Source organism: Colletes gigas, unplaced genomic scaffold (assembly GCF_013123115.1).
Source record: "Colletes gigas isolate AHSC1104 unplaced genomic scaffold, ASM1312311v1 Colletes_gigas_Sc00001, whole genome shotgun sequence".
Taxonomy (NCBI): Eukaryota; Metazoa; Arthropoda; class Insecta; order Hymenoptera; family Colletidae; genus Colletes; species Colletes gigas.
Genome location: NW_025106630.1, coordinates 12,269,074 through 12,287,729, shown reverse-complemented (window position 1 = coordinate 12,287,729; position 18,656 = coordinate 12,269,074). Strand labels below are relative to the sequence as shown.

General features: G+C 34.2%; 5 protein-coding genes across 8 annotated transcripts; 2 read left to right on the top strand and 3 right to left on the bottom strand.

Moving 5' to 3' along the window:
* Nucleotides 1-101: 101 nt before the first annotated feature.
* Nucleotides 102-2,725, bottom strand: LOC122395038 (RNA-binding protein Rsf1-like). Its single transcript, XM_043392332.1, has 3 exons — nucleotides 2,569-2,725; nucleotides 1,702-2,286; nucleotides 102-1,104 (listed from the first exon to the last, which is right to left on the bottom strand). Exons 2-3 carry the CDS (start codon nucleotides 2,277-2,279, stop codon nucleotides 1,077-1,079), a joined length of 606 nt encoding a protein of 201 aa, XP_043248267.1. The 5' UTR covers nucleotides 2,280-2,286; nucleotides 2,569-2,725; the 3' UTR covers nucleotides 102-1,076.
* A 460-nt stretch (nucleotides 2,726-3,185) lies between these two features.
* LOC122397515 (exocyst complex component 6B) lies at nucleotides 3,186-7,279 on the top strand. Of its 2 annotated transcripts, none has more exons than XM_043396732.1 (13): nucleotides 3,186-3,736; nucleotides 4,139-4,304; nucleotides 4,383-4,669; nucleotides 4,782-4,884; nucleotides 4,962-5,207; nucleotides 5,272-5,439; nucleotides 5,502-5,573; nucleotides 5,648-5,782; nucleotides 5,856-6,226; nucleotides 6,285-6,519; nucleotides 6,615-6,756; nucleotides 6,869-7,055; nucleotides 7,142-7,279. In XM_043396732.1, the coding sequence occupies exons 1-13, from the start codon at nucleotides 3,651-3,653 to the stop codon at nucleotides 7,263-7,265; spliced, it is 2,322 nt and encodes a 773-aa protein (XP_043252667.1). In that variant the 5' UTR covers nucleotides 3,186-3,650; the 3' UTR covers nucleotides 7,266-7,279. The 2 variants fall into 2 exon arrangements, with proteins under 2 accessions (XP_043252667.1, XP_043252659.1); XM_043396724.1 differs by lacking the exon at nucleotides 3,186-3,736 and adding an exon at nucleotides 3,907-4,034.
* Nucleotides 7,280-7,975: 696 nt separating this feature from the next.
* Nucleotides 7,976-11,771, bottom strand: LOC122397524 (eukaryotic translation initiation factor 4B-like). Of its 3 annotated transcripts, none has more exons than XM_043396746.1 (12): nucleotides 11,631-11,771; nucleotides 11,298-11,423; nucleotides 10,132-10,313; nucleotides 9,951-10,058; nucleotides 9,626-9,854; nucleotides 9,271-9,546; nucleotides 8,976-9,189; nucleotides 8,746-8,794; nucleotides 8,556-8,670; nucleotides 8,378-8,474; nucleotides 8,246-8,312; nucleotides 7,976-8,183 (listed from the first exon to the last, which is right to left on the bottom strand). In XM_043396746.1, the coding sequence occupies exons 1-12, from the start codon at nucleotides 11,638-11,640 to the stop codon at nucleotides 8,115-8,117; spliced, it is 1,542 nt and encodes a 513-aa protein (XP_043252681.1). In that variant the 5' UTR covers nucleotides 11,641-11,771; the 3' UTR covers nucleotides 7,976-8,114. The 3 variants fall into 3 exon arrangements, with proteins under 3 accessions (XP_043252681.1, XP_043252698.1, XP_043252690.1); XM_043396763.1 differs by having other exon boundaries at nucleotides 8,378-8,462; XM_043396755.1 differs by having other exon boundaries at nucleotides 10,132-10,310.
* A 266-nt stretch (nucleotides 11,772-12,037) lies between these two features.
* LOC122397545 (proliferation-associated protein 2G4) lies at nucleotides 12,038-15,313 on the top strand. The gene is made up of 7 exons (XM_043396785.1): nucleotides 12,038-12,338; nucleotides 12,919-13,153; nucleotides 13,251-13,413; nucleotides 13,495-13,674; nucleotides 14,009-14,257; nucleotides 14,337-14,483; nucleotides 14,571-15,313. The coding sequence occupies exons 1-7, from the start codon at nucleotides 12,254-12,256 to the stop codon at nucleotides 14,673-14,675; spliced, it is 1,164 nt and encodes a 387-aa protein (XP_043252720.1). The 5' UTR covers nucleotides 12,038-12,253; the 3' UTR covers nucleotides 14,676-15,313.
* Nucleotides 15,314-16,813: 1,500 nt separating this feature from the next.
* On the bottom strand, nucleotides 16,814-18,483 carry LOC122397537 (NEDD8-activating enzyme E1 catalytic subunit). Its single transcript, XM_043396773.1, has 4 exons — nucleotides 18,160-18,483; nucleotides 17,706-18,066; nucleotides 17,298-17,627; nucleotides 16,814-17,219 (listed from the first exon to the last, which is right to left on the bottom strand). The coding sequence occupies exons 1-4, from the start codon at nucleotides 18,405-18,407 to the stop codon at nucleotides 16,857-16,859; spliced, it is 1,302 nt and encodes a 433-aa protein (XP_043252708.1). The 5' UTR covers nucleotides 18,408-18,483; the 3' UTR covers nucleotides 16,814-16,856.
* Nucleotides 18,484-18,656: the final 173 nt, after the last annotated feature.

Genomic DNA, 18,656 nt, shown 5'->3' with positions numbered 1-18,656 from the left:
ATTATCGTGAAAAATTCTTCCGACATTTGTTCCTGATTTGAAAAAGAAACCAGTGAATATCGTAAACTTTAAGAAAGTAGGCAAGCAGACAGACAGACAGACAGACAGGCAGGCAGGCAGGCAGGCAGGGTGGCGGGCAGTAGTGAGAGCAAATCATTTAATAGATTTCCAATTCCATATCATTTACAGCAATGGCAAACATTATTACCATAATTTTAGTATTTTTCATTTGAGTATCCACAGTGATAAACGCTCAAAAATTTCCAAATGCAATACTATCTCTGCACATATATTTCAAAGGCCATACTTTAGATCATATGTAATGAATTAATTTTGCAGCTCTATAATCTTGATTTCACATGGTGTATAAAAGTTCTTAAGGCAAAGCTGCACAATTAAGTATATACGAGCAGTAGTGTGCATTTGGCTAAAATTGCGCAAATTTTCCTTATTTCATTTCCTTTTTAAAAAATGAAATTATTACTATTCATTAAACAATAAGTACGTCCATAATAGATGATATAAAAGTATCGACCATTATATTTGAACCCCCATAGAACACAGTAAACATTAAAAGAAACAGAAGATACAAGAAAGGGCATAAGTTGTAGAAGAATGTTATCTTAGATCTTTTTTATATGGTATGTCAAACTTTTCTTTTATAAAAAGAAACTTAAAAGAAGTATAAAAAAATACATATAAAAAACTTATTCAATATTATAAAACATATAATACCCCAAATTGAAAGAAGGCAAAAGACACTCGTATAAGTTCATTTTAGACTAAGATCGTATGGCTTGCTGATTCAAATCTTTTTCGTAATTTGTTTCATCTGTCTTTCATTCATTGTATATAAAGTTTGTAATAACACGTCTCTATGAATAATGAGTAATGTTCTGAAAATGATTACAAACTGTGGAACTAAATTATACTATATAAATGGTATTGCACAACTTAATCTGCAATGGTAGTTCTTGTCTATATACAGGTCGCTGCGTAGATTGGATAGAAATGTAGTCACCAGGGCGGGTAGCTGATTGGCCCGCAGTTCAGATTGGCAATGCAGTGTAGATCTTTTATGTGCATTCACGAAGATGACGATGACTGTGAACATGGAAGTGCAAAATAGGATGTCACATTACTTTCGCCTTCGTCTGGCGGATAATTCTCATTAACTGAGAGTACATTTCTAATTGCATGATACGTCCGTACATGCAACAAATTTATTCAGCATCGATCTTTGATGCTAATATCATGCAACAAATGATTTTTCTCTACATGTGTATATTTTGCACGCTAATGTCACCATAGGTCCAAACAAATATATTAAAACTTAAATATTCGTACATGTAATTATCGAAAATTCCTTAACATAATTTGCTGTTTATATTTCAGCCTGTAACATTTTTCTGCCAAGCATTACAAAATAAGTTGATTACTTAGTCCAGACCAATACTTCTGTATTTTTTATACCGAGCTCTTTTATTTTGAAAGATGTAATCGGTTGTTTTCTAAAGAACTCTTGTCGCATGTAGTATGAATAAAAAAAACAGATTACTCGATGCCTTCTACCAATAATAGAAACAAACTGATTGTTGCTATGTATGTTGGTCTGTTTAACAAGCGAATTAAATTCACTGGTCTTGTGTATATGTGTAGAATAATGTAAAATCATTTTACAAGGACTGGTATCATTAGTACCTGCCACGAGCAGCCGGAGAACGACTTCGATACCTCGATGTGCCAGTGCCTTTGTTGGTATAATAATCAGCATTGGATTCTCCGCTATTATAGACATTTTGTGTATATCCTTCTCGAGTAACATAACCACCAGCGCGATTGGTCATATAATCTTCTCCGTAGTAGTCTCTACCTCTACTTCCACCACCCTTGCCTGCGTAGTAACCTCCATAATCTGCATATGCATTATTTCCTCTGTAACCCAGCGCAGTGGAGACTGCAGAACCATAGCCCCTACTCGCAGCACCTCGACTTCCTCTGAATCCTCCCATACCAGCCCTGCCTCCACCGCGACCTTTACCTCGTGAAATTTCCACTCTCAACTTGGCACCCATTATTTCTGTGCCATTCATACTGCTACACGCAAGCTCCGCTTCGTTCATATTTAGAAATTCGATAAAGGCAAAACCCGGCGGGTTGAAAGCAACCCAAACTTTGTTTAGCTTCCCATACTTTTCAAACTCTGTCTGGAGATCTTCCTTCTTGATGCTCTCATTAAGTCCGCCAACGTAAACCCGTGTATATCCCTCTGGTGTCATGTTTTGCCTAAAAATTTTAGTTCAAATATATATAAACCGATTTTCGTATTTGAACAAATAACGAAAACAAATCGAACAAAGACGGCACGAACAATTATTTGCGATCTACGGTACACTTTTATCTTCGCGTAAAGACGATTAATAACGTAGGAACACAACAGATTACGATAATAGCTTTTCGCAATGGTTTCTTTGTAAACTGTGAAATAGATCTTGAACGCCAGAAAATCAAGTGCTTGCGCGCCAATGATTTTGATAATAGTTATTATCCACACGGCACTAGACTTACTTGTATTTTAGTTCCCTTCGAAATTATCGTTTCTCAATTAAACTGTTTGAGAAATTCAGCAGGAAAAAGGATATCCAGTACGCCGTTAGTACGATACAATCGATAGGCGAGGATCAACCGGGGTTCACAGTGCACAGAAACTACATCCGACGTCTTGGCGTCTCCAACCCAGACGCCAAAAGCTCATACGGTCTGCTCGGTTAAATTGTTCCGCTCTAATGGAATACCACGAAGAAAGAACTTCGTCCACTCGCTATATTCCTCGATTAACAGTTTAACAATTACCGTCAACAAAGGCTAAACAGAACTGTTAATCGTAGAAACGAATTAAATTAAAGGAACCTTTATATCATTATATTTCGTTCCTATATTACGATTCGTTCGAGCAGACCGTACCCATGAACGTGTTTATCCTTCGAAATTAATTTTACCAAAAACAACGTAAATGGAATGCATAAAATAATGACCGATCAAATACTTAAACAGACTTTGTATTTTTAAAGGAATTTTGTTCGCCCAACAGATACTATACTTTATATCGATAAAAATACTTTCGGTAATCGCATGTACCAAACTGATCGCCGGTTTCTCTTACTGATTAAATGAGACCAAACTGGTACAAGCAATATGCATTTCTAACGCCCAATTTAAATGTCTGTGGTCGCATTTATATTGGATTAAATTTTTGTCAATGGGTCAAAATAAACGATACTCTTTGAAATATATGTTCCACGATACAATATAATAGTATTTTATACCGTTAAATTGGATAGTTCAGTGACCGTCGCAAAGTGACGTGCGTATGTATGGTTACATGATACATCAAATGTAGTAGAATCGGCAATGCAGTTTCACGAAGATGGCAGTTCAAACGAATGATATTGGCAATGCCATTTCTATAATGGTGCCTTCAATAACGGAAATTTACTAAATAAATTGTTAAATTTAACTTCTTTATATTGATATGACAATAGTTACACAACAAATGGAAATTACTTGACCTTAGTGAGTCTAAGGGTATTTGAATTAATTTGTCAAAAATTGTTACGTTTTCGTTCCTATTTGAGGAAGGCGTGATCAAAATGTCAGAGTTAATCAGAATGCAACGATACGACATTCTTCTTCAAGAAATAGAAGGCATAGATGATTATTTGGGCCCGACTTTTCGGTACGTACACGTAATGTAAAATTTACCCTCTACCGATGGTTTCGTTAAAAGACGCGCTTCCCGAAACTACCCCCTCACGCAGATGCAACCCTTACCGTACATATGCGCACTGGAAGGGTGAAAAACGGGGGTGGATGTCCCTGTAGTAAGATAAAGAAAAATTGAATTAGGGTTGTACCATGTCAAGGTTGTTAACTAGCCAAGTTGACAATCTACTGTCAAATATGGTACCAAAACATGAATACCTGTTATTTGAAATAGAATCTACAGATACTAATAGTATAGGCCTTGTTTTCAGGTATTATTGCTGTAAATACTTGTTCCAAAGAAAGACAGTTTTTTAAATAAAAAGATACAGCAATCAATCTACACATTCTTACTTTTGATTCTTTCTCTTTTTAGAGCAATTTATGATGGCCATGAGCATCAAAAATTTATGGAGAAGCTCGATGAGCGTATCAAAGCACATGACAAAGATATTGAAAGAATGTGTAATCATCATTACCAAGGTTTCATCGATTCGATCCGGGAACTGTTACAAGTTCGTTCTCAAGCGCAACAACTGAATGTTAGCATACTTTGAAGTCTAATTATTATGTAAGATAAAGGAGTACGATCTGACAGAGTTTAATCATTTTGTTTGCAGGCTGAAATATTGGAACTTGATAAACGTATCACTGCTACTTCCACCAAAGTAATAGAGAAAGGAGAAGAGCTTGTTAAAGCACGTAAAGTAGAAAGTAATATGGCTGCAGCTGTAGATAGCCTTACCATGTGTCTTCCTGTATTAGCTGCCTATGCAAAGTTACAGAAACAGTTGAAAGACAAACGTTATTATCCAGCATTGAAAACATTGGAGCAACTAGAACATCATGACTTACCAAAAGTAACAAATTATAGATTTTCTTCGCAAATTACTCAACAAATTCCGCAGTGAGTAACATTATAAGATAAAGCAATATTTATTTTCACAGCAGAATGTAACTAAAAAGTAATTTGTACAGAAATATTAAGCAGAGTGACTGATAGATTACAATGATTTTAGACTCCGCGAAAATATAAAGGATGCTTCCATGTCTGATTTAAGAGACTTTTTAGAAAATATTAGAAAGTATTCACCAAAAATCGGCGAAGTTGCTATGAGACATGTGAGTAAAATTAAAAAATAAAAAGTTTAATAGATACATTTCTGCATAATTGGTACATTGTATGGATTTTACATTAGACACAGGAACAATTGATCATCGAAGCCGAGATTATCGGTCGTAAAAAGAAAAGAACAAACGCTAGAAATTCGTTGTCGAACGAAGGCGAAGAAGAATTAAGCGCTCAGGACTTAATGGATTTCAGTCCAGTATATCGTTGTATGCATATTTATACTGTACTTCGTGAAGGGGAAACGTTCAAAGCATACTACAGACAGCAGAGAAAGCAGCAAGCTAGACTAGTTTTGCAGTCACCTATTAATATGGTACATTATTCAAAGACATGATCTTATTATGTTTCGTATTTAAATGTTTGTTTCATATTTTTAGCACGAGAGTATAGCCGGTTATCAAACTTATCTACAAGGCATTGTGGGGTTCTTTGTAGTAGAAGATCATATTTTAAACACAGGCAATGGTTTAGCTACACGATCTTATTTGGACGAGTTGTGGACTATGGCGCTATCTAACATAGTAAACGCATTACGCACTCACTCTGTAAGTTATAATAATGCACAAGTAGTAGTTTTTCCCCTTCAATAAAATAATAATTCTTTTAGGCATATTGTACAGATGCAGTGCTTATCCTAAAAATAAAAAATCTTATAATGTTGTTTAACACAACTCTAAGAGTAAGCAGACTGATATATTGTAAAGTAATTATTGATGCCATAAATATGTTTCTTATTACTTTCTTCTTGTGCAGAATTATGGGTATTCTATAGGGCAACTTTGTAACTTATTACTAGAAATTCGAGTACATTATAACGAAGTCTTAATGCAACATTGGGTTCAAGTGTTTAGAGATATTTTGGACGAAGATAGTTTTTTACCAATTCAGGTATAGTTTTGTATCTACAGTAGTGCCCACATAGATGACCGCTGCCTATCTTATGCGTATTTCTATCTTTTAGGTGACCACGCAAAAAGAATATGATGATGTCCTTGACTTATTTCCTTATCACGATGAGGAATTAGAAAGAACAGAATTTCCAAAAAAATTCCCGTTCTCAGATATGGTACCAAAAGTTTATCAGCAAGTTAAGGAATTCATCTATGCTTGTTTAAAGTTTTCAGACGATTTAAATTTCACGCAAACGGAGATAGATGAAATGATTTGTAAATCAACGAATTTATTATTAACAAGAACATTTAGTGGATGTTTATCGTCTTTATTTCGGAAGCCATCGTTGGCACTTTTACAAGTAGTCCAAATTATAATAAATACAGGCTACCTCGAAAAGTCCACAAAATATTTAGAAGAATTCGTGACTAATATCACAGGGTAAGAATTAAATAAATTATTAACAACCAGCAAATAATACTCTGCATGAATTTTTCAGAACACCGCATGAGGGGCAATTGAGTTGTATGGGCGTAGAATCAGCTATGTTTAGAGTCGCGAGAGACGATGCTGAAAAACAAATTTGCGATAAATTAACGAACAAACTGGACGAGTTTTTAGAGTTGGAAAATTATGACTGGAACTTGGCAGAACCTCAAGGGCATGCATCCGGTTTTATTACTGATCTCATAGCATTCTTGCAAAGTACTTTCACTTGTTTTACCAATTTACCTGTACGTCTCTCCATGTTCGATTAAAAACATTTTGCATCGAGTAAATTAATTAACGTTTAATGATTAAAGAAGGGATATATATATATTTTTTTTAGGAAGAAGTTGCACAAGTTGCGTGTAAAGCCGCTTGTTCTCATATAGCGAAAGCTATATTAGGTATATTAATTAGCGAAGACGTGAAACAAATATCCATGGGTGCTCTTCAACAAGTCAACTTAGATACAATACAATGTGAACGTACGTGACATTTTTATTTTTAAATGAGATGTACAATATATGGTTACAAAATATTTCTGATTGTAACGAACCAATCGAACATAAGTGAGAAAAAGGTACTTTTAACTTTTAGAATTTGCAGCCTCGGAACCTGTAGTTGGTTTGCCCGAAGGAGCCTTGCTTCAATATTTTGCACAATTAAGACAATTACTAGACTTATTTATGAGTTGGGACTGGCCTACTTATTTTCATGACTATGGTCATGAATCAAGTAAATATACTCTGGTAACTCCGAACATGGCTGTACTTTTATTAGAGAAGTATGTACCATGCTTTTCTTTCATTTGGTATATTAATCGATATACATATATCGATATCTACATTTTAGTGACGTGTATACTTATAGGTTAAAGGAGTCCGATAAAAAAACAGTATTTTCTGTGCTAAAGAAAAGCGAACGGGATAAGAAAAAGCTTCTGGAAACCGTACTGAAACAACTACGCCAACTGGCACAAACTACTCAGCAATAAATGAAACCAAGTCAATTTGTATATACCTCAAGAGAGATTGTAAATACATAATTTTTAATATATACGCTGCAAGCATAATTCTTTAGAAACTTATTATTGTAATAAAATGGCTATAAAAAAAATTGCATCGATCAATCGCGTTACAACTCCATTATATTGTCATGATACAACGATTGTTAAAATAGCAATTCCATGCCGCGTTACGAGACACGTGATGTACATTTCATTGTGTTCATGTTCATGTTCATGTTCATGTTCATGTAGTATTAACTTTTCGATGTTTAATTACATTGCAATCGCCCAATTCTCTTCTTTATCTATTTAATCATTTCGCGCGATATTGAATTCCAGGCAATTGAATATAATACATCATGTAAGTTCCCATACACTTATTATTTTGCTTCCTCCTAAATTGGTATTGTTATATTACATGTAAATGAGTTACATATCGTACAATAACTGTATAATGGATAAAGTATGACGTATGAAGTCCCAATTCCTAAGTCTTACGGATGCAATTATCTTCGGAATGAAATACAAAAAAAAAAGTTCACTAATTTTCCACTCTGAAGTTATACGAATTTTCAAATCGATTTAATGACATTGAACATTCATACCGAAATATAAAGTAAATACATACGCAGATAGGCATTATATTAAGAATAATAAAATAGATTAAATACAAATCAACAATAATTCCTGTAAAGTAATACCAAGAGCTTAATGCTTGATTCATGAATTAATTCGATAAGTATTTAATAGAGATAAAACAAATTAATAATATGCATATATAGACCAATTTACGATGCATGTGGCACAATTTAATTGATGATGTATAGCGGATCAGAACTAATTCTCATCACTGTCAGGCCCCACATCGTCAGGTAAACAGAAATACTTATTGGAAAATATGAAATCCTGAAAAAAAATTACTTGGAATTTTTGACAAAACAACTTTATTTTAAACCGTTTTCACTTACTGGAACTGGTTCATCCCTTGCCTTTGGCATCTTGCTGGCATCATCTTTTTCTTTATCTTTTCGGTCTCTGGAAACGTAAGTGTTAAAAAGACATATACTTTTGCACAATAAAATTAATAGAATGATCGATACCTTTCTGGGGCACGAGTTTCGTTGAGTCTTTGAGGAGTTCTTACAGCCGGTAGTCCAGGACGAAGAGCGGGCTGACTTCGAGGCTCTGCATATTGTTCTAAGTTATAAAAGTAGTTATATCATGTAGACATTATGAATTGATGCAAGTATTTTTATTCATGGTCTAAACTGAATTTACCGGTATGAGCGAACTGACTTCGCGACGGCAATACTTCGTTTCGTCGACTTTTGTCCTCATCCATCCGCCAAGTTGGTCGGCTTCGTTGCTCTTTATCTTTTTCATCACGCCCTTCCTATCAAGAATATCATACATTTAATAAAATATATAGATATCTGTCGTAGTACAAACTTTTACACTACAAACTTACTCCATTGCGTTTGACCCAAGTACCTTCTTTACCGCGTTTTTCGGAATCCCTGAAAGGAAAATATTGTTAATATTTTCAACCACAGTAGTGCCCACTTAAGCGGTCATTTATGTGGGCATGGTAACTTCACAGAATTCAACGGAGATAAGAAAGGAGGGTAAGTGCGAGTGAGACACAATAGCTGTAATTATATAATCTCTGTTGTTTAAATATTTCTTCTCTGTTCATACCCATCTTCTCTGGATTTTGATTCTGCATATGATTTTGCTAGACGTTCTTCTATTTCTCTTTCCCTGACAGTGGTATCTACAGGTTTTGCAGCACCAAATATATTTGTTGATGGCGTATGTGCAGGAGCAGCAGATTGCTCTTCTTTTACAGCAATAGGCTCAATAGGTTTTGTTCGAGGCGTTAGATTTAGCTTCGGTCTAGTCTTTGTTTCGGCTAGAATTACAAATTTTTTTTAGTAGAAATTTGTTATTGTAATATACTGTTCTAGCTATGGTATAAATAAATGATACTTACGTTTACTGTCTAGACTGGGTTTGTCTGCCCTACGCGGAACATCTCTGTCTTTGTCTCTGTTCCAATCGGAATCTCCATAATTACGGCGCGGCCCAAAACTGCCCCCTTTATCTCCATTTCTGTCTCGACTACCCCTATCATAACGACTACCACCCCAATCTCTGTCTCTGTCTCTCTCTCTTTCATCATCTCTGAAACCACCTCTGTCCCTAAATGCTGGTCTTCCTCTGTCACTATTTTCACGCCATGCACCGGGCTTGTTCTCAGCCTCAGGAGCTAAACAATAAACACATTAATTTTATCATTATTTTCGATATAAAATATTTTCAACAGATATTTAAATTTAATTTAATACCTTCGCGATCATCTCGTCTGTCTCTGTCTCTATTATCATATCGACTTCGATATGATGTGTCACCCTCTGCAGGCGCATTTTCATCTCGTGTACCGCTTCTCCAATCTCCAGATGTACGTTCAACGTCATCGTAATTATCTCTTCGATTATCTCTGCCCATACGTCCACCACGACGATCATCGTTAATGCTATTTGAAACATCGATTCGTACTCTTCTTGCTTTCATCGGCTACGAGTAATACAATTTGTACATAGATTGGTATTATCTTCGTCGAAAAGTTATCGAGTAAATGCATCATATTCTATCATAAAACCCCGAACATACCGTGTTGGATAAATTAAGAGCGTCGATTAAACTCTGGCGATCTTCGAATTCAACATATCCAAATCCCTTGAGTTTATTAGTATCTTTTGGCAGGCGTATGTTAGAAATCTGAACAATAACAGTAATACAAACTGATGTAACTACCAAGTACTCCAATTATATATCGATTTAACAAACTGACCTTCATGCCTGTGAAAAACTCTGTCAGATATCCTTCATCCACTTCATAAGGTAAATTAGAAAGATACGCTACATAAGGTGGATTAGTAGGAACATCGTCATCGGTACCGCGAGGATCTCGTGCAGCTCTTGGGGCTGTAGGTAGAACTACTGGTTCTTTGCTGCTTCTTGATGTAAATCCTTCTGCCACATAACATTCGCCAATATGAATTTAAGAATGTACTTACAACATAAATTAATAGCGATGTGCATTTTAAATATATTTTTAGACATATTTACATATAGGATTTCTCACTAAAAACGCATGATTTTATTATCTGTATTATAAAAATGTGTAAGCAACGTTTGTACTTTACTTAAAATAGCAAAGATATTAGCCGTCTGCATACACACACACACACACACACACACACACACACACACACACACACACACACACAGAGTAACAAAGTATGTTTTATTCTTCTGCTATTCTTGTTATTTATTTTTTACTCATTCTGTTGCTTTCATATTTACTGTTTTATTGTTTGATACCGAACTAAAAATACATACTAGTAATATGTACTAGTAAATGCTCAGATACACCAAATTGTTTCTGGACATATTTAACAAACTATTGCACCCAATAGTACTAACATACAAGTTCCAATTCTTTTGTGGTAACATTTGTAAGTAAAAGCAGATACATGGAAACAATGGCAGACTGTTTGCACATGTTTATCAGCAAAAAATTATTCGCGCCGTTATGTTCTACACAAATAAGAATATTTGTGAATATTGTAATAGGTACAAGCTTGTACAATTACATATAACATGTGTATAAACGAATAAATATCATTTGTTGTATAAATCATGATGTTGCTATTCTTTCATATACAACATCAAAAATTGGAATGTAATTTGCCACTGATTCGATAGGGGTAATATATCTGTGAGAATCTAAAGCTCTAGCAACTGTCACTGTGTTGATATAGTATCTGAAAACAACTCGAGCAATGTAAATATAGAGTAGAGTCATAAATGATTCCGCTATAGGACTCTAAACTGCAATAGTTGAAGGATTAAGGTGACCTGTTTCTTATAGAATAACCTGTATATAAATTTATTCACTAAGGTGTACAGAATTAAAGATTGTTACAAGAATGAAAAATTCAAATTTTGTTTTACCATGATCTTCTTCCATTTCATCGGCCCAGCTCAATGGTTTCACTGGCACAGCGGGTGTTGCACCCCCATCAGCCAGAAATGACATTAAATCTACAGTTGTACCCTTCTTCTTCTTTCCTTTCTTGCCTGAGGGGAATAAACAAAGGTAAATACCAATATTCTTCGAAGAGCTTTTTAACGATGGTGCAATATTGAAAGCATGCTGCAGTTTGCAAGTTTGGTTATGTTGCGTATAATGGTGAAAACGTATCAACACCAACGATTCTACTGTTGATAACACGTATGCACGAACAAAATGTTAAGCCTTTAATTCTATCTTTAGAAAAAATTTACCTGAAGACATGATTGCAGCTTGAATTTAAGGCAATGTAAATCAAGTCCGCGTTCCGATGGACCGCACGACCAACCTCAGGATCCATAAGGCATGAAACACGTTTTAGAAAGATGCATGTCGGCCAACATTGTACATTGCAAAATTTGCGAGTAAAGAAAAAGTAAACGTATATGCTTATTTAGCGAATATCTTACGTAAACGAATTATATAAGTAAATGTATATTCTATTCGACGATGGTAGTTAAAAATAACTTTGCATTTTTGTTATCAAACAATAATTTTAAAAAGTTGGCCGAGTTCTTCCGTATGGGTTAATACTAAAATACTACCTCGATACTAGAAAATTATAAGAATTCAGCCAATAAATAAATGGGCGCGCGAAATAATATTATAATTCTAGAAATTTCAACATTTTACTCGGGAAATGGATTCATGGTTACGGAAACAAAAATATTAATAACATGATTATTGACGGAGTCTTCGATTCCCAGATTGGTAGTGACCATCTATAGAAAATTTCGGAACGCACAGTTAATTCAAGACAGCAATAGCGCCGGTTGTTACAGGAAGCAACTGCAAAGGAGGTCTGAGTCACGTGATCGTAACATAGTGTGCTGAAGACATGGCGGACAAAGAGGAGACTGAGAAGACCATCGCCGAAGACTTAGTTGTTACCAAGTATAAAATGGCCGGCGAGATCGTAAATCGTAAGAAAACGACTTAACGTTCTCTAATGCAGCCCAGAAATCAAAAGTGGCGTTGTCTCGCGAAACCATCGGCCCCTTAATGTTGTATTTTCCGCTTGGCCATATGGAATGAGGCGCGCTAATGCCGGGCCCCCTTACCATGTGGGATAGACTAGGCATTGATTATTACATTTCAAAAACTTATCGATAACCTGTATATTTAATGCCTTTTAAATGATCGATTACAAAGGAATTATTAATCATTTTTCTATTCCAATCTAAGAGTCGCCAGTATTCTTTTATTATTAGAACTTAACACTTATCAATTACTATAATACATTCGTTCTTTATTATCTTTGAGTGTTTCCATTTCCGTAAAAGTCCAGCCGTAGGATATTTTACGGATATTCTTTGTACGATCTACTTCGTATCGCGTTAGCTTGAATTTTTATTTTAGAAGCATGATCTAATTCACACATACAATAGAAATTATGAATCCTTTTTAATTGTCTATAAAATGATTTTTTATACGTTTATAGTCTGACTGTACAGTCTTTTAACATCGTCGCGTCTTATGATAAATTATTATTTACAATTTCAGGGGTATTAAGGCAAGTTTTAGATGAATGTGTAGTTGGAGCATCGGTCAGAGAAATTTGTGAGTTTGGGGATAAGTTGTTACTTGAAGAAACCAGCAAGGTTTTTAAAAAAGAGAAAGAATTGAAAAAGGGAATTGCTTTTCCTACATGCATATCGGTTAATAATTGCATTTGTCACTTTTCACCAATTGCAAGTGAACCAGATCTTATACTTAAAGATGAAGATATGGTAAAAGTGTAGGTTTATGATTTGTTAATATAATCTATTCTATATTGTGGCCAGTAATTCAACTGTTCCTCTTTTATTCAAACATCTATTAATTCACATTTTTAGAGACCTCGGGGCACACATTGATGGCTTTATAGCAGTTGTGGCACATACTATTGTCATAGGTTGTTCACTTACAAGAAAAGTTACTGCTAGAAAAGCAGATGTAGTGTTAGCTGCACATTATGCATCGCAAGCAGCTTTAAGGCTTCTTAAACCAGGTACAGAGGTAAGATTTTCTTATATTTTATATTTTTATCCAACTACTTAATTCTTGATATAGTCTGTATATAATTTTTTGTTTCTTTAGACTTACACAATAACAGGGACAGTGGAAAAGATTTGTGAAGCATATAAATGTAAACCAATAGAGGGAATGTTAAGCCATCAATTGAAACAATTCAAAATAGATGGAGAAAAAACTATAATTCAAAATCCAAATGACGCACAGAAGAAAGACCATGAAAAGTACACTCTTGAAACTCATGAGGTACTATGCATCCAATATGATATAGCGTCTAACTAATTACACTAGTGCCCTCTTAAGTGGCCGCGCTTTTGCCCACTAATTCTTGGAAGCAAAGCGGCTTCGAGCGTAACTTGTGACGCCGGTCGTTATCGATACATTGTATATATGGTTTCGGGTGTCAACTATTGTATCTCACTTGCACTTATCATCTTTCCTTATCTCTGTTGAATTCTGAGAAATAATCATGCCCACATAAATGATCGCGACCGGTCCCAAGCGTGGCCACTTCAGTGGGCGCTACTGTATAATTAAGAAAATATGTATGTAACATAGTGAAATCAATTTCGTGTTTTAGGTATATGCTATGGATGTACTGGTTAGCACAGGTGAAGGTATAGGTAGAGAACAAGATACGCGAGTTACTATATTTAAGAAAACAGAGGAAACGTATCAGCTAAAATTAAAAGCATCGCGTATGTTTTACTCTGAAGTCACTCATAAACATGGTCTTATGCCATTCAACTTGCGCACTTTTGAGGACGAGAAGAAAGCAAAAATGGCAGTTGTGGAATGTGTAAATCATAGGTTGATCGAACCATTTCAAGTACGTTTTTGTGAACTACTTAATATTTTTAGATTAATCATAAATACTTAATGTTAACACATGTTTGTTGCTGTTCTAGGTATTGTACGAAAAGCCAAATGAATTTGCTGCGCAATTCAAATTCACAGTACTGTTAATGCCCAATGGGCCACATAAAATTACCGGACTACCCTTTGACCTTCTCGCTTACCGATCTGATTGTGTCGTCGAAGATCCTGAATTGAAGGTATGAATTAGATTTTTAATAAAGAGAACAACGGATCCCCTTAATTTTCTAATTAACATCCTCGATAATTGATTGTTACGTTTGCAGACTCTTTTGTATTCCTCGGCAAATCCGAAGTCCGCAAAGAAGAAGAAAAAGAAGGCTGGGAAAACTGTAGGTGAAGTGGCAATGGAAGTCGACGCCAAGGCCTAACACAACCATTTTGGCGTTCATCATAACGTATTAACGATGTGCACATACGTTACTTTTTGTTTAGCAGCTTCAGAGCAGAAAGTAGACACTTCTCACCTTCACCGTACCTCACTACTTGTTCCTGATTTGGAACACAATTTACAAATTGTGATTTCTCATGTCGTTATGCCCAACATCTAAAAAATCATTGCTATTTGTCTCGCGCACGCATTTATATCCGTATCAGTTGAAAAAAGTGTCGAGTTCTGCCCTGAATGAATCAGACTTCGTGACACATTATGTCACCATTTATTGACATTTACGTTTTTATACCGGAATATCTTTTAATGGACCATGGTATTATACACTGAACGATAATTATTCATAAGACATTTTGCAGCTTATGTATTATATTTCAAGCATGTGAACTTATTTCGCAAATAATATTCGGATTATATATGACTATGTTATGCGAATTAGATTGACTGAGCCAAAAAGTGAATCGCACGTGCATTCGTATTGTGTTTCTTTAATGGAAGAAACAACAATAAAGTATGATTTTGATTTCGTAAATATTTTTTGATTGTAATAGAAACTATATTGTGCTAAATGTATACGTGAAATTTAGTTACATTAAATGAAAAATGATTTTAACAGAATTACAAAGTAACGTATACCGCAATTTCGGAATGCACTGCCAAACGTGACACGATTCACTTCGACATTATTTGCTAGTTTCGCGCTAGCTGATTTTGCATCTCGTGTCTAGTGAATGAGAATTAAATGCCATAAAAATGAACATTTAATTATTAATTGTACAATTGGAATGAAAATGTTCACATTGGGATTCCGTATAAATGATGAAATGCCAATGATTCACAGAGTATTTCGTTGCAAGAATTACCCAACCGTCAGAAAATACTTTATTCCATTCGGTTTGGCTCTGCGCAAATTTTATTGCATGTTTAGAGTAAAAGTTATTGGAACTAATTACAGGTGCACCTCGTGTTATTCACGTTCGAGTGAAAAAGAAAAGAATCTTAAGAACAGAAGATTCTTAAGGAATTATCGTCTTGCCGAGGCAAAGGGCGGAAATTATGAAATATTAATACAATGTAATAATAGTTTTGTATAAGGAGGATAGATAATGTATCTGGTATAGATATTTTTTCTACTCAAGTTGTGCATATGTCGAATGTTACCGAGTGTGCTTGTAAAACAAAAAGATGTCTTAGGTCCCGGTGCACCGTCCTTCATTTACCCCAATTGGAAGCGTATCTTTCCATTATATTTGGTTTAATACTTGTAATAAAAGTATTCACTAAATATGGAAAGAATAAATCCATGTATTTTCCATTACGGAACTTTTAATGAAATATTACATTTAGCAGTGAGAATTAATTATTACGATTAAAGATACATTTATTGCACGGAAATCACTATTAAAGTATTTACGATGCAAAAGAGGACTGTGCACAAAATTCATACTTAACATAAAATTTAATATGGTGATATAAAATTGTTATTAAAAATTAATGACAAGCTAACAAGTATAGATTTTGACACGTGCATATTTCACGAATCATTATATTGCTCCTTTTTTCTCTTTAAAAGTAGTTGCATTAATGCATAATCTGTAAGATACTGTCTATTTCCAAAACTATACAAAATTCTTCAATTAAGAGTTACGATCAAGCAAGATAGAATTTTATGGATTATGACTTATTAAGTTTTCTATACAATATGATTTCTGATGAAAGTAAGAACAAATCATCAAAAAAAATAGAATTGTATTAGCATTCGTGTCTTTATTGTTAATGTAACAGGTATGTCATATAAACTAATATAGTTTTAATACTCGCTTCTGTTATATTTAAGGATAGACAAAAGGATTAGTACTATTGAAAGAAAAAAAATAGCAATACCAGTTTATTACACAGACTTAGAATGAATTAATATTAAAACAATGTTCAAAACAATGTTACCGTGTGATACCTATTTTATAGGTTCGTTAAAAATGACACTACACTGAAAAATGTTTTGATTTTTATCATTTCATTAAGGCCAATGCTGATCAAATTTTGTTTAAACATTAATTTTTAAACAATTAATATAAATACTGTAAATACCAATGATGTTTGTAGTCATAAATCCGTGAACAAAATGAAGGAATTTTATAATTAGAACATAATTTGAATTACATCACACAAATTTTAATTTTAATATAATCGTATTAGGAGTAGTAATATCAGCAACATTTATCTCGCTGCCGTTTTTGAGCCCAAGATCAACTAAAGTTTTTGTTAAATTTTCACGAGTTTTTTCTTCAATACTTTGTACAGTTTGCATATACAGTGTTTTATTTTTGCCATCAATACATGCTGTGAGACCTGGATTTTTCATTTGTAAATCGGATCTTTCGCAAAGAATCGTTATCAAATCTTTTAATTTGAATTTAGGATTATCGATCTCAATTTCTTTTGGAATTTGACTACATGCCACGCAATCTTCTTTTCTTTCAGCCTCATAAGTATATGTATAAATTCCATCTAAATCATTGAGTACCTTTTAAAGAAAACAATTTATTAATTGCATTGCACTATTAAAATTTGATTTCAATCTGTATTAATGTTGTAAATCTACCATATAATTATTCAGCGATGCACTGCAACTACTAGCAAGTTTAAATGCTTCTGTAGCACATGCTGCAGCAATAACAGCATTTGTAGATGCCACAGCAGGTATAATATTTTTTACTACACCTTGTACCAGTCTATATGTTAAACCTTGTATATTAAATTGTGCTGCTCTTTCATTGGATTTTTCATAAATCCAATTTATATGTTGAGGATCATCACCATCTATGGGGCAATCAAATGGATTCTCTTTTGTCCATTGAAGTACTTTTACATATTCTATACAATGCTCCGGTAAACGCGGAGTATTTGCTATTGTACATAGAGGATACGTGATCTGTATTCAAACAGAATTTGATTGAAAATAAGAATTATAACATTATTTAAAACATAAATATATATGTAAAACATTTACCTGAGGGGGATATAAATCTAAGGTACATTCGATGCAAGCAATCAAACCAGGTAATATTACTCTTACATTTCCTTTAAAACCTTCTGTTCCTCCATCAATCATTGGTATTACACTAGATCTGTCTAATTCTCCATTTTCATAAACTAAAAGGGACAATAGCATACCATTGATCCATCTCCTTGCAATTACTGAATCTAGACCACAAAGTACCATATGAAATTGTCTATAAAATTCTTCATCTTTATCTTGTATTTTGCAACAGTGTGGTACAACATTGCAGCCTGGTATTCTATTATTTACAAACTTTGCAGCTACATCTGCTTTAGACGAACCGATATCTTTATGCCGGAATAAGAATTGCCTGCAATTTTATAATAAAATATATCACATTTTGTAACAAACTTCAATGATGACAGTTTGTTATATGCATTGCATTAAATGATTGTTATTATACCGGTTAAGATTAGATAATTCAATCGTGTCCATGTCGATTATATGAATGTGTCTAAACCCCATCAACGCTAAATCTTTAAGTAACTCGCATCCCAAGCCACCGGCTCCGATAACAAGAACTTTACAGTTTTCCAGTAAAAATTGTAAAGTTTCAGAAGATGGTTCGAAATCCGGTCTGCAAAAAGGACCGGATCTCTCCAGTACTTTTCGCAAATTGCTCCATCGTCTGTGAGTGTGATCGATACTCATCGTTGGAGTAACGTTTAATAAAATGTAATAAAGTTCACTTAATAATTACAAGTTAAATATTAATATTTCAATGAATCATTATTTACACTTTCTTTGTATACTATAACCTATTTGGACAATACAGTAGACATTTATAATTGTTTTGTAACCAAACACTTGTACGAATTACAGCAGCGACACCAAACTACAGTTCCTTCAGATAAAATAACGACGCAACAGTGGTGCGTCGATACGTAGTTATGGTAATTT

Coding starts and splice junctions, on each gene's coding strand:
- LOC122395038 (XM_043392332.1), bottom strand. CDS start 2,279: ATGACACCAGAGGGATATACACGGGTTTACGTTGGCGGACTTAATGAG. Junction 1,105..1,701: donor TCTCCGGCTGCTCGTGGCAG/GTACTAATGATA, acceptor CCATGTTCACAG/TCATCGTCATCTTCGTGAAT.
- LOC122397515 (XM_043396724.1), top strand. CDS start 3,916: ATGTCAAGGTTGTTAACTAGCCAAGTTGACAATCTACTGTCAAATATG. Junction 4,305..4,382: donor CTCAAGCGCAACAACTGAAT/GTTAGCATACTT, acceptor TTTTGTTTGCAG/GCTGAAATATTGGAACTTGA. Junction 6,520..6,614: donor CTTGTTTTACCAATTTACCT/GTACGTCTCTCC, acceptor TATTTTTTTTAG/GAAGAAGTTGCACAAGTTGC.
- LOC122397524 (XM_043396746.1), bottom strand. Junction 10,314..11,297: donor TGAAATGGAAGAAGATCATG/GTAAAACAAAAT, acceptor GTTATGTGGCAG/AAGGATTTACATCAAGAAGC. Junction 10,059..10,131: donor AGTTTTTCACAGGCATGAAG/GTCAGTTTGTTA, acceptor GTTATTGTTCAG/ATTTCTAACATACGCCTGCC.
- LOC122397545 (XM_043396785.1), top strand. CDS start 12,254: ATGGCGGACAAAGAGGAGACTGAGAAGACCATCGCCGAAGACTTAGTT. Junction 13,675..14,008: donor ACACTCTTGAAACTCATGAG/GTACTATGCATC, acceptor TTCGTGTTTTAG/GTATATGCTATGGATGTACT. Junction 14,484..14,570: donor TCGAAGATCCTGAATTGAAG/GTATGAATTAGA, acceptor TTACGTTTGCAG/ACTCTTTTGTATTCCTCGGC.
- LOC122397537 (XM_043396773.1), bottom strand. CDS start 18,407: ATGAGTATCGATCACACTCACAGACGATGGAGCAATTTGCGAAAAGTA. Junction 18,067..18,159: donor GAATTATCTAATCTTAACCG/GTATAATAACAA, acceptor ATAAAATTGCAG/GCAATTCTTATTCCGGCATA. Junction 17,220..17,297: donor CATCGCTGAATAATTATATG/GTAGATTTACAA, acceptor TTTCTTTAAAAG/GTACTCAATGATTTAGATGG.